Source organism: Coenobita brevimanus, chromosome 14, assembly GCF_032717465.1.
Source record: "Coenobita brevimanus isolate Jiangsu-jjx chromosome 14, ASM3271746v2, whole genome shotgun sequence".
Taxonomy (NCBI): Eukaryota; Metazoa; Arthropoda; class Malacostraca; order Decapoda; family Coenobitidae; genus Coenobita; species Coenobita brevimanus.
In genome coordinates, this window is record NC_136967.1 from 15,373,403 (window position 1) to 15,387,818 (window position 14,416).

At 40.9% G+C, this 14,416-nt stretch overlaps 1 protein-coding gene across 1 annotated transcript in view; it reads right to left on the bottom strand.

Annotated features, from left to right (window-relative positions):
* Positions 1 to 307: 307 nt before the first annotated feature.
* LOC145389909 (sodium-coupled monocarboxylate transporter 1-like) overlaps positions 308 to 14,416 on the bottom strand; it is a 30,431-nt gene continuing 16,322 nt past the window's right edge. The window contains exons 6-9 of the mRNA XM_080265027.1: positions 12,580 to 12,698; positions 11,654 to 11,808; positions 1,760 to 2,095; positions 308 to 577 (exon numbers count right to left, since the gene is read on the bottom strand). Of these exons, the coding sequence (XP_080121153.1) occupies positions 308 to 577; positions 1,760 to 2,095; positions 11,654 to 11,808; positions 12,580 to 12,698 (880 nt within the window). The remainder of the gene's footprint in view (positions 578 to 1,759; positions 2,096 to 11,653; positions 11,809 to 12,579; positions 12,699 to 14,416) is intronic.

The window sequence follows — 14,416 nt, forward strand, 5'->3', positions numbered from 1 at the left end:
ATATACAACTGTTTATTTACTGCGAACCATATGGCCGTCACTTACCAAATAGGAGGTAAGCACGAGCTCGACTATGACAGTGTAGTTTACGAATTGTAATTCAGGAAGCAAAGTCATCGAGAGAACTATTATTAAGATTTTCAGAATGGCTTTCATAGATGACTGCAACAAATGACTTCTGTCAACATTTTATGAGTTCTACTCATTTTAACACTTATTTACATTGTCCTCGTTCCATTCATTACGTGCCTCAGATGGTGCCAGAAATTTTAATTCATTCTCTCCTCCGTTGTTCTGGGCCATGACTTCAGTGTTCCTTTTGGTAACGTGGCCGTGGATGAGTCTCCATACCAACCCATAGAGGCGCGTGCAGGAGCGACTTGACAGCCGACTTTCCAAAGCCCCGGGACGCAACGGACCTGTCAGAATTAACGCCTTCATTGACATTTGTGTTCCCCTTACCCACGCCATAGACGCAGACAACGACGATATTATAAATGCTGGCTAGGGACAAGACACATTCCAGCACCTTCCCCGGTTCAATGGCATAGAAAGTAATGGTGGTTCGAAGGAGACTCTAATATATGCCACTCTGGGGAACTTTTTCATACCAGCATTTGTATTTGTACCTAACATTATTCCACTTTCTATCATTTAACTTCCGTTCACCTGTCTCGCTCTCTTCTTACCTCACTCGCTTCTCTGTCACTCCCTCTCCTGGAAGCTTCTTCTGCACCTGCTTTCTCCACTCATTATCCACACATATGTGTCCTCATTGCATCTCCTACACCCTTAACCATTATGACTTATCCTTGCGGTTCAATTCGGCTACACCGCCTCCTTTTCCCATAGTTAAATGTAAACGATGGCCAGTCACGTCCACACTAGTACCGTACTTTCTTTTAGTCAGTCACGGCTGCTGTGTTCATTTGTCTTAACATGTGCAAAAAACTATCACTTATGTGAGGAAATGAGAGAAGAGGCTGTTTATTTCAACAATCCCTGTTGCATGCTGATTAGTAAATGAACTTAAGTGCTCTGAAAATCTGTCTGCCCCATTATCCTTTCCCTCTTCATCTAATATTGCTGCTAATTTACCTTTCGTTGACATATACTTCTCTCTCTCTCTCTCTCTCTCTCTCTCTCTCTCTCTCTCACACACACTTCCTACCTTTATTCCTTTTCGCTTTTCTCTTCTCACATCTCACTCATCCTCTTTACTCTTCTCCTTTTAGATTCCCTCCTACCCATGCTTCCTAGCCTCACTGTTACATTAATATCTACTTAACCTTATTGTAGCTATGCTTACCACTTTGCAGTTTTAAAGCTTTCTTTCATTTACCTTTCACACATCTTGGTAAATGCTGTCTATGTATAGTAAAGTTGTTGCAAACTCAGAAATTGTTGGAATCACCTCTTGCTGCCTGCAGTGAGTTCACTGCTGCTAGATGTATTATCACAGCTACCTAAGCTTGCCCATAATACCTATGGGTATTTCAGTTTCTCCTCAGTGTATGTAAGTATCACTCTATGTCTATGTTCAGTGATTATGTCTTTCGTTTGCCTTCCTTATCTAATATATTCTTTATTGACTGATTTGTTCAATTTTGCAGAGGCACTAAATCAGGTGTAAGTGTAGACCTACCCCTGGCAAGGCCCAAATTCTTTGATTTAATACGATACGATATTTAAGCTTACCAGTACAAAACGAGATGAGGCTGCTGAAAATTAGAGTGATGAGGATTCCAGACATGCCCACGTAGAACTCGGAGATGTCATACACGGTCCTTCCTTTGATTGTGTTACCCACTGGAACTGGTGTCATTGAGGCATCAATAGAATCACTGTCATGAAAGTAGATGTCAGCCGTGCCCAGTGTGGAGTTGACAAGGATGTTGTCGGATGTGGTTGAGGTGATATTGTTAAGTATGTTATCAGATGTGATCGAGGTGATGTTGGCGAGGTACTGGAGGGCCTCTGGGCAGCCGTCAGTGGACAGTGGGAGGCGGAAGTGTGATGTTCCGCCCCTCAATAACTTGCCCACTACGAACCAAAGGCTATAAGAGAGACCCGACAGGAAGCCCACCACGACACCCTGATAAAAATATACGTTTTTTAGAATAACGTCCCAGCTGAACACTCAATTTCTCTTTAACCACTGAACCAATGAAACTGTGAAGGTTAACATTACATCAGTATTTTGCCCTAGATATACTGGTGAAACATTTTGGTGTTATTATTTGTAACATATTATTACTATGCAGCATTTGTGATCGGAAAGCATTTAAACATTATTTTAATAAGACAACCCTTTTCTCGGTTGTCTAAGTTTAGTTTACCTTAGTTAGTGAAATATTTTATCTGATCTATATGTGAACGTAATCTCTACTTTTTTATGAAAGACAGAAGGAACCAAAGGCTAGAAGGCAAGACTGTTCCCTCCAAGGGGAAAAAAAAAAAAAACAAAGAGCCAAATTCATGATGTATTCATTTCAAGATGCCTGGACACACTGCGTTTCAATGACTTGAGGTCATAATCAATAGGAAATACAGACTGAGGGAGACGGTTCCAGAGTTGGCCTATTGCATACATAAAGGACTGGGAGTAATGGTTAACTTTTACTTTAGAAAGTTCGACAGAAAAGAGATGAGAGTTTGGTGCTAGACGGATGTTACGCGCCCGCCACAGTGATGGAGGAATGCAAGCGGGCAGTTCAGAGGAACAGTGACCATTGAAATAGGGATAGAAAACAGACAAAGATGCAACAGTGTGGCGAAGAGACAGAGGTTGAAGGGAGCCAGTAAGAGGATGGGAGTTAATGAGGCGAAAAGCCTTTGACTCCATCTTGTTGAGAGGAGCTGTATGTGGGGAACCTTCCCACACATGAGAATCGTACTCTACACAGGGGCGAATAAAACCCGTGTATAAAGTCAACAACTATTCAAGGGAAAAGAAAGCACGAAAAAGGTTTAGCACACCTTCTTGGAAGCAGATTTTACAAGCGAGGTAATATGATATTTCCAAGATAAATCCCGAGACACTGAAACCCCAGGTATGTTTAAAGATGATGCTGGATTGAGTTGGATATTGTTAAAAATTAGAGGATACTCCTGTATAAGATTTTGACGGGTTGAAAGATGTAGTACTCTGAGTTTTTGAATAATTAAAAATATAAAGATTACTTTACCCCAATCAGAGATATGAGCCAAATCAGACATTAGGTACGTCATAGTCACATCCCTTGTTTGTTGCAGTAACTGCTGAAATGGACGCTGTGGGAAGTGATTGAAAAGGTGAAGGGTGGAGTCATGAGCATATGAGTGGATAGGGTTAGATGTAAAGATGATGAAGGTAAAAAGAAGACGACTATAGTAGAGCTATGTTATTGTGTCATTTTTTGCTGTATTCTGAATGATTTTGTGAATTTTATACTGGGGTATAGTATTTTAACGGTAAGACGGCCCTGAGAAAGTAAATACAAACATGTGAAGTGAGCAGTTATAACAATAGAAAGCAAAACAGATGTCATGACCAAACGTCAACAAAACATGGCGGGTGGTGGCGCCAAAGATAGGAAAAGAGTGATACACAAGTGCGGGACCTGCAAGGATAATGTGAGTGGGGATGATGATGTAGTGAGGTGTAATTTTCGTGAAATTAGGTACCATATTTCTTGTGAGGGCTTAGATAAGGATATTTACAAGTTTTTGAAGTCATGAAGAGATAAAATCACCTCACTGGTATTGTAACGAGTGTAATGGTATATCAAGCAAGATTTTGTCCCATGTAGCAAGTTTCCAAGAGACAGGATGAAATGGAGGCTAGGCTGACAGTTCTTGAGGAGGATTCAGAAAAGAAATACTGTATGAGAAAGTAATGAGGGAAATATCAGAAGTGAAGGCAAAAGTTAGTAATGGGAATACACCAGATTTGGAGACTTTCAGGGATGTTCTGCAAAAAGAAGACCCCCCCCCAAACAAACAAACAAGCAAACAAAACAGCAACAAAATGTACAAAAATCCCACGTTACAGAAGGTGAATTAATCAATAAAACTGCAAATCAGATTCAAAGTAGGATTGATAGATAGAACAATTTGATGATTTATGATGTACCAGAGCAGGTAAGAAATGACTTAAACTTTAATCTTAGATCAGAAAAAATAAAGCATGACACACTGATTTTTCCGTGGTGTGAGGTGAAATGGGAGTAGAGATTTATGGAGATGATGTCACTGAGGTAAAAACAGTTGGGAGGTATGAAAGTGCGAGCGGTGAAGCAAATGCATGGGTTGCAGGGAATTCTAAGCCTAGAGAGAGGTTTATACTGGCTACCCTTAGAAATGGAGTGAAGGACAAGATGCTGAGAAATATAAGTTAAAAGAATCTTAAAATGAAGTAATAAGGTAGAGTTCTCTCCCATGACATGAATTAGGAAGAAAGAGAGATAAAGAACTCAGGGAGGAGGTAAAACATAAAAATAAGAGAACGGGGAATTTAGTTAGGAAATTACAGTATTATGTAGCGAAAGGATATCCCTGGGACAGATATCTGGTGAGGGTGAGGAGGAAAAATTCGGAGGACAGGACAAAGACATCTGCAGGAAACAGGGTGAAGTCGAGATCAGTCGCAAAGAAGGGAATGGGGACTGATACAGAAGGAGAGCAAGAGCCAGAAAATCTTGATAGCCTGAAAGTTTCATGCTGATAGCTCAAGCCGTTCATAAGATATCTTGTTTACCCACACACGAACAAAGCCAGCCAGCCAACCACACAACTGGAAACATTACCACTCCTCTCGCTTACCAACCGCGTTGCGAAGCGAGCAGAGTGGTAATGTTTTCAATTGCGAGGTTGGCTGGCTGGCTTAGGTTGTGTGTGTTTTACATCCTGAATTTGCGTGAAATCAGAAATGAAGGTGCAAAATTATGTGCCAAGGAAAAACTTTCCGGGTATGCGGGTAGTGAGATCCCATCATGAGATGGCTTCTAGTTGTAATTACTGTTCATTGTTTAATGTAGTAACTATCTGGCAGGTGTATGTCGCGTTTTTACCCTCCACCTGAGAAAGTCAGAGGAGGGTGTTGTTATCACTGAGATCAGTTAATGTCCGTCCATAGAGTTGGGCGGCAGGGCAGTTGGCTGGGCATAGAGATTTCATTTCCAGGCCACAATCCAGAAAGTATTCATTATAGAGTCATAAAATTTCACATAGTTATGTGTCTTGTAGTGAACTGGTGCCTTTTGATAGGTAGAATGCTGTGTCTTAAGTAGTTTTTTTTTTTTAATAATAATAAAAAAAATAGTTTCCGGGCTAGGACTCAGAAACCAATACAGCTATAGTCTTCAAACTCTCCAGGAATGTGTTAATATGCCTTCTGGTACAAAATGCCATGAAATTTTATAATGTTATGAAATTGCAAAAATACATTAAACTGATTATTTTAATGCATTTTTCTATTATAAATTTGCAACTAATTTTTTTGCTTTATATTTTCTTAATATGTCCGACTCTGGACATAGGCTTCACAGCCTGCTGCCAAGGTCCAGTAGTCCTCCTACATACCATACGCCTCTTCATGTCATCGCTTCGGCGCTAACACCCACCGTCCATATTGAATACATGCTAGGGCTGTCTCATACAGGAGTGGTGTATTAGTATTTGCGGGAGTATTTTTACGACTTGTCGGCGGGTCTTCTGGTAGATCAGTAAAGTCTGATTTTATGAAATTCAAATCCTTAAACTGTTCCCTGCCTCAGCAGGGAATTGAACCTGGGTTCGTTAGGACTGCAGGCCACCTCTCTACCCCCGTCCCCCCGGGTACCCCTTTTAGAATATAAGAGAGAGAATATATATATATATATATATATATATATATATATATATATATATATATATATATATATATATCATCTCTCATCAGCCGCTTGAGTGTCCACTGCAGGACCGGCCTATCCCGACCGAAGTGGGGACGATACAGCCAATGTATCTCTACCAAGTGGCTTAGGCTGTCTAGGAGAGATTGTATGTAGGGTGAGAAGTGCTTGTAAGTGTAACTGTAGTGTTGGAGTGGCATTGGATGTGAGTGTAGTCTGTGAATCAAGTGTAATCGGACCGCGCAAGCTGACTGAGTGCAAGCATACTGCAGAGTATGCGACACTGGTTCAACCACAGCACCCCTTGTGTCCGCCAATGCAGTACGTGGCCAGAAGAACGCTCCCAAAGTTTATTACCCTGGAGGGGCGCGAACCCTCGTTCTTCAGTGTACGAAAACGCACACTTTACCACTGAGGCTCCATATATATATATATATATATATATATATATATATATATATATATATATATATATATATATATATATATATATATATATATATATAATGTGCGTGTGTGTGTGTGTGTGTGTGTGTGTGTGTGTGTGTGTGTGTGTGTGTGCAGCGACAATTGGAGAAATGAATTTGATCAAGCTTATCAGGATTATTGGAATTGGGTCCCGTACTGTCCAGTTTAATTTGAAGTCAACTGATGTTTTCTGAAGTGGTGTTTTAAACCCTATTAATATTCCCCACTAGTACCACAAAACACATGTGGAAGAGGAAGTGTGGAATTTCCGTGGAGTGTCGTCCATCTTTAGAGGAGAGAGAGAGAGAGAGAGAGAGAGAGAGAGAGAGAGAGAGAGAGTTGTACAGCTACAGTACAGTGGTTAATACTTCACTGATAATAAGAACAGGCGATTTTCTTCAGAAGTAGATGGTGATAGCTGTGGTGGTGGTGATGGTGGTGGTGGTAACTGTTACGGTGATGGTACTGGCCGTCATGATGGTGATGGTGGTGATGGGGGTACTAGCTATGATGATGGTGGTGGTATTGGGAATAGTAGCTATGATGATGATGGTGGTGGTGGTTGTAGCTGTGATGCTTGTGGTGGTGATGGTAGCTGTGATGATGGCTGTGGTGGTGATAGCTGTGGTAGTGGTACTGGTGGTAAATGTGATGATGGTGGTGGTGGTGGTAACTATGATGATGGTGGTGGTGGTAACCATGATGATGGTGGTGCTGGTGCTGGTAGCTGTGGTGCTGCTTGTGGTGTTGGTGGTAGTTGTGATAATAATGGTAGTGACAGTAGTTGTGATGATAATGGTAGTGGCGGTATTTGTGATGATGATGGAGATGGTGGTAACTTTGTTGGTGGTGGTGTTGGTGCTAACTGTTCAGAAATGGCTTTGGTTTGAGCAAGTGCTTTGGGGCCCGATGCACTTGCTCGAATGTGGTTCAGAGACACATCTAATTTGGACAAATGCGAGCTGCTCGATAGGGCCGTGAGGCTAATATATATATATATATATATATATATATATATATATATATATATATATATATATATATATATATATATATATATATATATCCTGATTTTATGCACCTAAGCAATAGGAGGAATGAACGCAAAGATAGTACATATCTCTGTGTATTAAATACTCAGAGAGAGTGACGGTGACATGAGGGTGTAGGTTTTATACACACACCTACAGCAGGGATGGGCACACAAAACAAAAGGGGACCTGACGACCTAATCTGACATGACCTCACCTCTGATCTCACCTCGGCTGAACTTACATCCTACACAATTGCATGCCTACACAATGACTGTTAGTCTGGGGGTACTGATCAATAATAATTTCTATCAACGTTTAGTTACACTTAAAATGGCCATAGCTCAGGCTAAAATTATTCTCTTATATCCCAGTTCCGTTGCATTTCTTTCATCGAAGCATTTTGATCTAGCAGGTAGGTGGGGACGCCCATCATCCACCCACTTAGTGCAGTGTTGCACTGTTTTTTTTTGTTTTTTTTTAGGGTACCTCTACATTGATTGGCAAGCTAAATGTTTTCCTGTAAACCAGGAAAGCATTTACAACGCTGGGTGGCAACCTTATAACCAACCAATACGTGTTCCCTAAGTGACAACAAGTGGGTTGGCGGAGGGTTAGTGCCCCTCTCCGGAAAACTATCTAAAAATACGAACAAGAAGCCTCGGACCAGAACTGACCAAAAGGTGACGACAAAGGACCGAACGAATGACATGGTACGGATATCTACATGGAATGTAATGGGTGCGGATGATGAGGTGAAAAAGTGAGAGATTGTCCAGGTGCTTGAGGGTGCGAAAGTGGATGTATGTGGATTAACTGAAACTAAATGGCGAGGTGAGAATGTGAGAGAATGGAAGTATGGATGGGAAGTTTGCGCTGGAGTAGGTGAGAATGAGAGGGCAAAAGAAGAAGTGTGTATTGTTGTATGTAACAGATGGAAGGAGAATATAAAAGAGTAAGGACCAGTTGGCTCAAGGAATGTATGGGTAAGTTTGAAAGTTGAACTACAAATGTGGGCAATTGTGTGCGTGTATGCGCCAACGCAAGATCGTGCAAGCAAAGTGAGAGAAGAGCTCTGGACAAATGTGGAAGTGTGCATGGAAAAGTTTGAAAGGAAAGGATGAGAGAGTGTTTTTGATTGGAGATATGAATGGAAAATTAGGGAATATGAAGGAGGATGGAGTAGTTGGTGAGAGGGGTGTGCCTGCAGAGATGGGTGAGAATGGCAGTGCTTTAGTGGACATTTGTGCCGGGAGGGGGTTGGTGATAGCCAATACCCTCTTCAGGCACAAAATGATCCACAGGTATACGTGGCGAGTGATGAGAAGGGTGGATGGTGAACTAAATGAATGGATGGCAATGACTGATTATGTATGTGTGGATGACAGGATGAGAAGGTGTATAATGGATGCAAGAATGTAAAGAGGTTGGGGGTGTGGACTCTCTGACCACCACTTCGTGATGGTCAGAATCAGTGTCCAAACGAAATGGAGAAATAGAAGAAGGGAAGGACAGGAGGAGGTAGCTCATACAAGGAGTGTGGAAAAGTTACAAGAGGATGAAAAAAGGGCAGAATATAAGAGGGAAGAGGAGGAGCAATTGGGGAAATATGGACTGGAGCAGTTGGGGGACATGGAAGGTGTGTGCAAGATATTCACAGAAGAAATCTGTGCAGCATGTAAGGTGGTGTATGAGATGAAGAGAAGACGAAAGGGGGTGCAGGGAACAGCATGGTGGAATGAAGTGGTGAGAGAGGCTGTGGCACAAAGAAGAAAGCATATAATGAGAGGATGAGAAACAATGGCGTGGAAGAAGTTGAGAGACAGAAGAGAGAGTTGTATGTAAAGAGGAAGAGAGAGGTGAAAAGATTAGTAAGAGAGAGTAAGAAGAGAGTGGATGAGGAATCTGGAAGGGATTTGAGTGTAAAGTGAAGGGAGTATAAGAAAATATTCTGGAAAGAGGTAAAGAGAGTTAGACAGGGTGTCAAAGAAGTAGCTGGGGAGTGAAAGATAAAAATGGTAGATTACTAGTGGAGATTGGAGAAAAAGTGAGTAGATGAAGAGAACACTTTAACGAATTGTTGAACACAGAGAATGAAAGTAATGTGAGTATAAGTGGCTGGGGAATGGCTGGGAGACGGAGGGATGTGAGAAGAGAGGAAGAAATCAGTAGGATGGAAGTTGTGGAAGCGATGAAGAAAGTTAAAACGGGGAAAGCCCCAGGAATTGATGAAGTGTGTGGTGAAGTGCTGAAGCATGGGAGAGAGATAGTAGTAGAATGAATGTGGAAGATGTGCAGATTGGCCTGGGAGGAAGGCAGAGTCCCGGAGGATTGAACGTCAGGGAAGATTATTCCCCTGTACCAAGGAAAACAGCAAAAAGAAGTATGTGGTAATCATAGGGGCATTTGTCTTCTTAGAGTAATAGGAAAAGTATGTGGTAGGATACTTATTGATAGAATTAGGGAAATAACAGAGGAATTAGTTGGAGAATAACAGGGAGGTTATAGGAAGGGAAGAGGTTGTGTAGATCAAATATTCATTCTTAGATCTTTAGTGGAAAAGTTTCTAGAAAAGGGAAAAAAGTTGTATGCGGCCTTCATAGATTTGGAGAATGCATATGACAGGGTGATAGGCAAGAATTGTGGAAAATATTAATAATATATGGAGGAGATGGGAAGTTGTTGAAGGCCGTGAAGAGTATGTATGAGGGTGCTAAGGTTGCAGTGAGTGTAGATAGTGAACTGAGTGAATTTTTCTATTTGAAGGTTGGATTGAAACAGGGATGTGTCATGTCTCCATGGTTGTTCAATCTGTATATGGATGAGGTTATACAAGAAATACAAGGTAGGGCAGTGGATGCTGGAGCGGCCTTAATGAGAGAGGACAGTGTTTGGAAACTCCCTGTACTGTTGTTTGCAGATGATACTGTGTTGTTAAGTGAAAACGAAGGAGAGCTGCAAGGCTTGGTGGATGAGTTTGGGAGAGTATGTAAGAAATGGAATCTATAGGTGAATATAGGAATGAGTAAAGTTATGGTCTTCGAGAGAGATGAAGCCAGTGAATGTATAGTGAGGTTGGATGAGGAGGAAATGGAAAATGTGGGTGCGTTTAAGTACTTGGGTAGTGTGATGAGTAAGGGTGGAAGTTTAGAGGGTGAAGTGCTTGATAGGGTACAACAAGGAAGAAAGGTTGCTGGTTCCTTGAAAGCAGTGATAAGAAACAGGGAAGTGAACATGGAAGTGAAAAGGTTACTACAAGACAGTAATGTGATACCAACTCTAACGTATGGAAGTGAAGCTTGGACCTTGTTGGATGGACAGAAGTCAAGAGCGAGAGCTGTGGAAATGAGTTATTTGAGAGAAGCATGTGGAGTCACATGGAGAGACAGACTGACAAATGAGGAAGTGAAGGATCGTTGTGGTGTGGATGTGGATGTGATAGGAAGCGTTAGGAGAAATACACTGAGGTGGTTTGGCCATGTGGAGAGGATGGAGAGTGAGAGACTAACGATGAGAGTGTATGTGAGTGAGGTGGAGGGGGGAAAGGGATGGGGAGGCCAAGGATGAGATGGAGGGATGGAGTGGAGAGGTATATGAGAGATGAGAGAGGGGGGTGAGAACTGGGAGCGGGGCAGTGAAATGGCGGGAGGCAGGACGACGTGGAGGCGATTTGTTTGTGGCCACCCCTTACGGGATTAAGGCGTCTGGCAACAGAAAGATAAATGGATAGGAATCTTAGAACCTGCCCAATAAACGTGATGATCACTGGATGCTTTGTGGTGCTGTGTCTCTGTATCACCATGAAAGGATTTAACAGGGATTGGGAAAACCGTTTCATACATGCTTGGTAATGCAGAATGAGATAAATTTACATTATTCACAAACGTTCTTGGGTTCATCTGTATATAAAAGTTTTTTTCTAGATATCCACAACTCGCGTGGGCTCCAAGCATCTTGCAACGAAACTAGAGTGAAAAATAACATAAATACAACAACAAAGAATAATGATGATGTGTACAGGAACTATTGTATTGTCTTGTGTATTCCCCTCATGAAGACGACGTCTTTCGTGTTCTTGCCGTTTTCAGATTTTTAAAAATTAAACTTATGAATGATTATTGCGAATGAAGTTATATATAGGCATTTAACCCCTTCACTAACAGAGTTCCTTCAGCAGTTGAATAAGGTCAACTGTTGGCATCCTGATTAATATTATAATAACTTCATTGCAGACGGGGAGGAGGTTATGAATGGACTGTATATTTTTTGGGGCAGTCTGACCTTAGCGTTGACCCAGGGTGTGCAGATGCCGGCCAAGTATATGCCAATCAGTGGCCCCTTGACGGCACCCAGTGCAATGATGCTCCCAGTGAAGAGATCACCAAAGTTCTCAAACAGGAATGCCATGCCGATTGCAGAGAGTCCGGCACCAGTGGCTGAGACAAGAAAAGACAATCTTTGTCGTGATATCCAGATATGCTTATATATATATATATATATATATATATATATATATATATATATATATATATATATATATATATCCCATTGGATGAGGCATTGCACTAGGAGGGTACTAAGCGTACCACCTTCCGCCTATCGGCTCATAGGCGCGAAGCTCATAGGTCCCTACCCGGGGTTCCCTACTTTATAGAGACCTGAAAAATCCCAGTTCTGTCCAATTCTCGGGACACTGGGTTCCAATGGGTTAAATATATATATATATATATATATATATATATATATATATATATATATATATATATATATATATATATATATATATATGTATATATATATATATATATATATATATATATATATATATATATATATATATATATATGCCAACATTTCGCTGTCTGAGCAGCATCAGTGACTGGTGCTGATCCGAGCATAGTATCTTAAACATTATAATCTTTTACACCCATACTTAAATTCCCAAGTTCAGTTGGGAATCAGGGGTCTAGAGTTACCTTTTTCATTTCACTGATGATACAGATCACATATAAAGCAAAGTACCGGGTAGTCTTTCTCCGTTTTGTGCAAACCTGCTTGCAACGTCACTGTTGGACTGTGAATCTACTACAACGTCAGAGTAAATGAATTGCCATCTCCATACTTTGCCAGTTTTGCAAAGTGCAAGGAAAACGAGATTAGGTCTCTTCTCTAACCTGACGTATAGTGTCAAAAGATATATTACTTACATAGGACTCTGAGAACATTAGTGGCTGCGACGTCACTCATCTTCCTGAAGTAAGGCAAATCCTTCAACAAATCCTCCCACACCAGACACGCTATCGAGTTGCTAATACTCGATAGTGAACTGTCGAGGAGAACGTTGTCAGTGAGATCACAATCCACATTCTCTGGTATATAACTTCTCGCAAACAACATGAGAATCGTAATGCATCTGCGCAATATATAATAGGAATGGTGCAGGCATGGCTCGAAAAGCTGTGCGACCCGGAGTCAAGCAGCATTCTCCGTCACCAGAAGCAGCCCACATAGCAGCACACCTTAAGCTAATGGTTGGCTGGTGGTTGGTCCATGGTTTGGTTAGATTTAATGGTATGCAGACGCTACGTTTACCATGAGTTTTACCTAGAGTTCGTGGATTTGGGGCAACCTTAAAGTAATGGTTGGGTTGTGGTTACTACATGGATTGGCTATAACAAACGGTGTATAGACGTTAGGTAAAATTTATATACCAAAGTCTAGACTTGGTAAAGTTGAGATACTTATTGTAAAGTTGAGATACTTATTGTAATAAGTCCTAGATAATATACGAGTAAAAATTTGTATGTTCTGTTGATCGTATAATTTATAATATTTTATGTTTCCATTGCTCCTGGGTGTCAGTAATTTTTTATGAGAATCAGTCAACCCCTAAAAGTAAAGAGCTAACGTCCTCATTCTAGCCATTGAATAACTATTACCATTATTTGATAACTGACATATGACGTAATTGGAAATTTGAATCCTACAAAAATTATTAACAATTGGTTACTCGTTCTCTTAGATTACATTAAAAGAAACGCCAGAAAAATATACTGTAATAATCTTCTGTGAGGTGGGCGCAAGTCGATGACATTGCATATGCAGCCCCTACGATCATAATTTTGCAGGTATCTGTCGATGCAACTTGATCTCATCATTCAGAGTAACGGGAATGTACTATGTAATTAAGTTCATCAGATAGTGCGATTGGTAGAGCACTGAGACTGAACAATAGCCTACAATGCCAGACGTATGCGTTTTCGAATCCACGAATCGGTCGTGACTTTTTTTTTTTTTTTTTTTTTGTACGTAGACACTATCAGGGGAAGCTTAACCTTGGCCTCTACTCTCAGAAGTGGGTAAAATTTGATATGGTAGTTTGAGCAAAACGAAATTTATGTTTTATCGGTATCTGTAAATACTCTGTAGTCATTTCGACGATTGCACAATAAAAGAGACTAAATCAACGTCAGTGTCAGACAGTTTTATCCAAATTATTTTCATCTTTGAACATCTAAGCATCATTATGTTCCCAGCCAAATACTGCTCACCTGAGATTACGACCATATGCAAAACCCATAAGCAAAACCCACGAGACTCCATGTAGAACTGGGAGGTGACAATGTCTGAAATCTAAACATTCTGTTTATGGCTGCCATCAGAACTTAATGTCCTACTGTCAAGTGGCCTTTCATCACCTAGATTTCGGTATATATTTGTTCTGAAACACTGCTTACCTTTTAATATTTCCATAAACACCAACAACATAGACCCCAGGCAGATCCATGATGCTACCCAGGTGATTGACTGTAACCTGATTTATATTATGAACAGCCTCCCAAAATTATAGTCACTTCTGCAGTAGCCAATATTTGATGTGCCTTCGTTCAACACACAACTGACTACATAATGCCTTTAAAAACACCGGCCACAAAGACCTCTGTCAGATCTGTTAGGCTACCTAGGTGATTATGGACGAAAACTGAATTGGTTTATTATGGCTAACGATTATGCCCGCATCTCCGCTGTCTCAATATAGATATG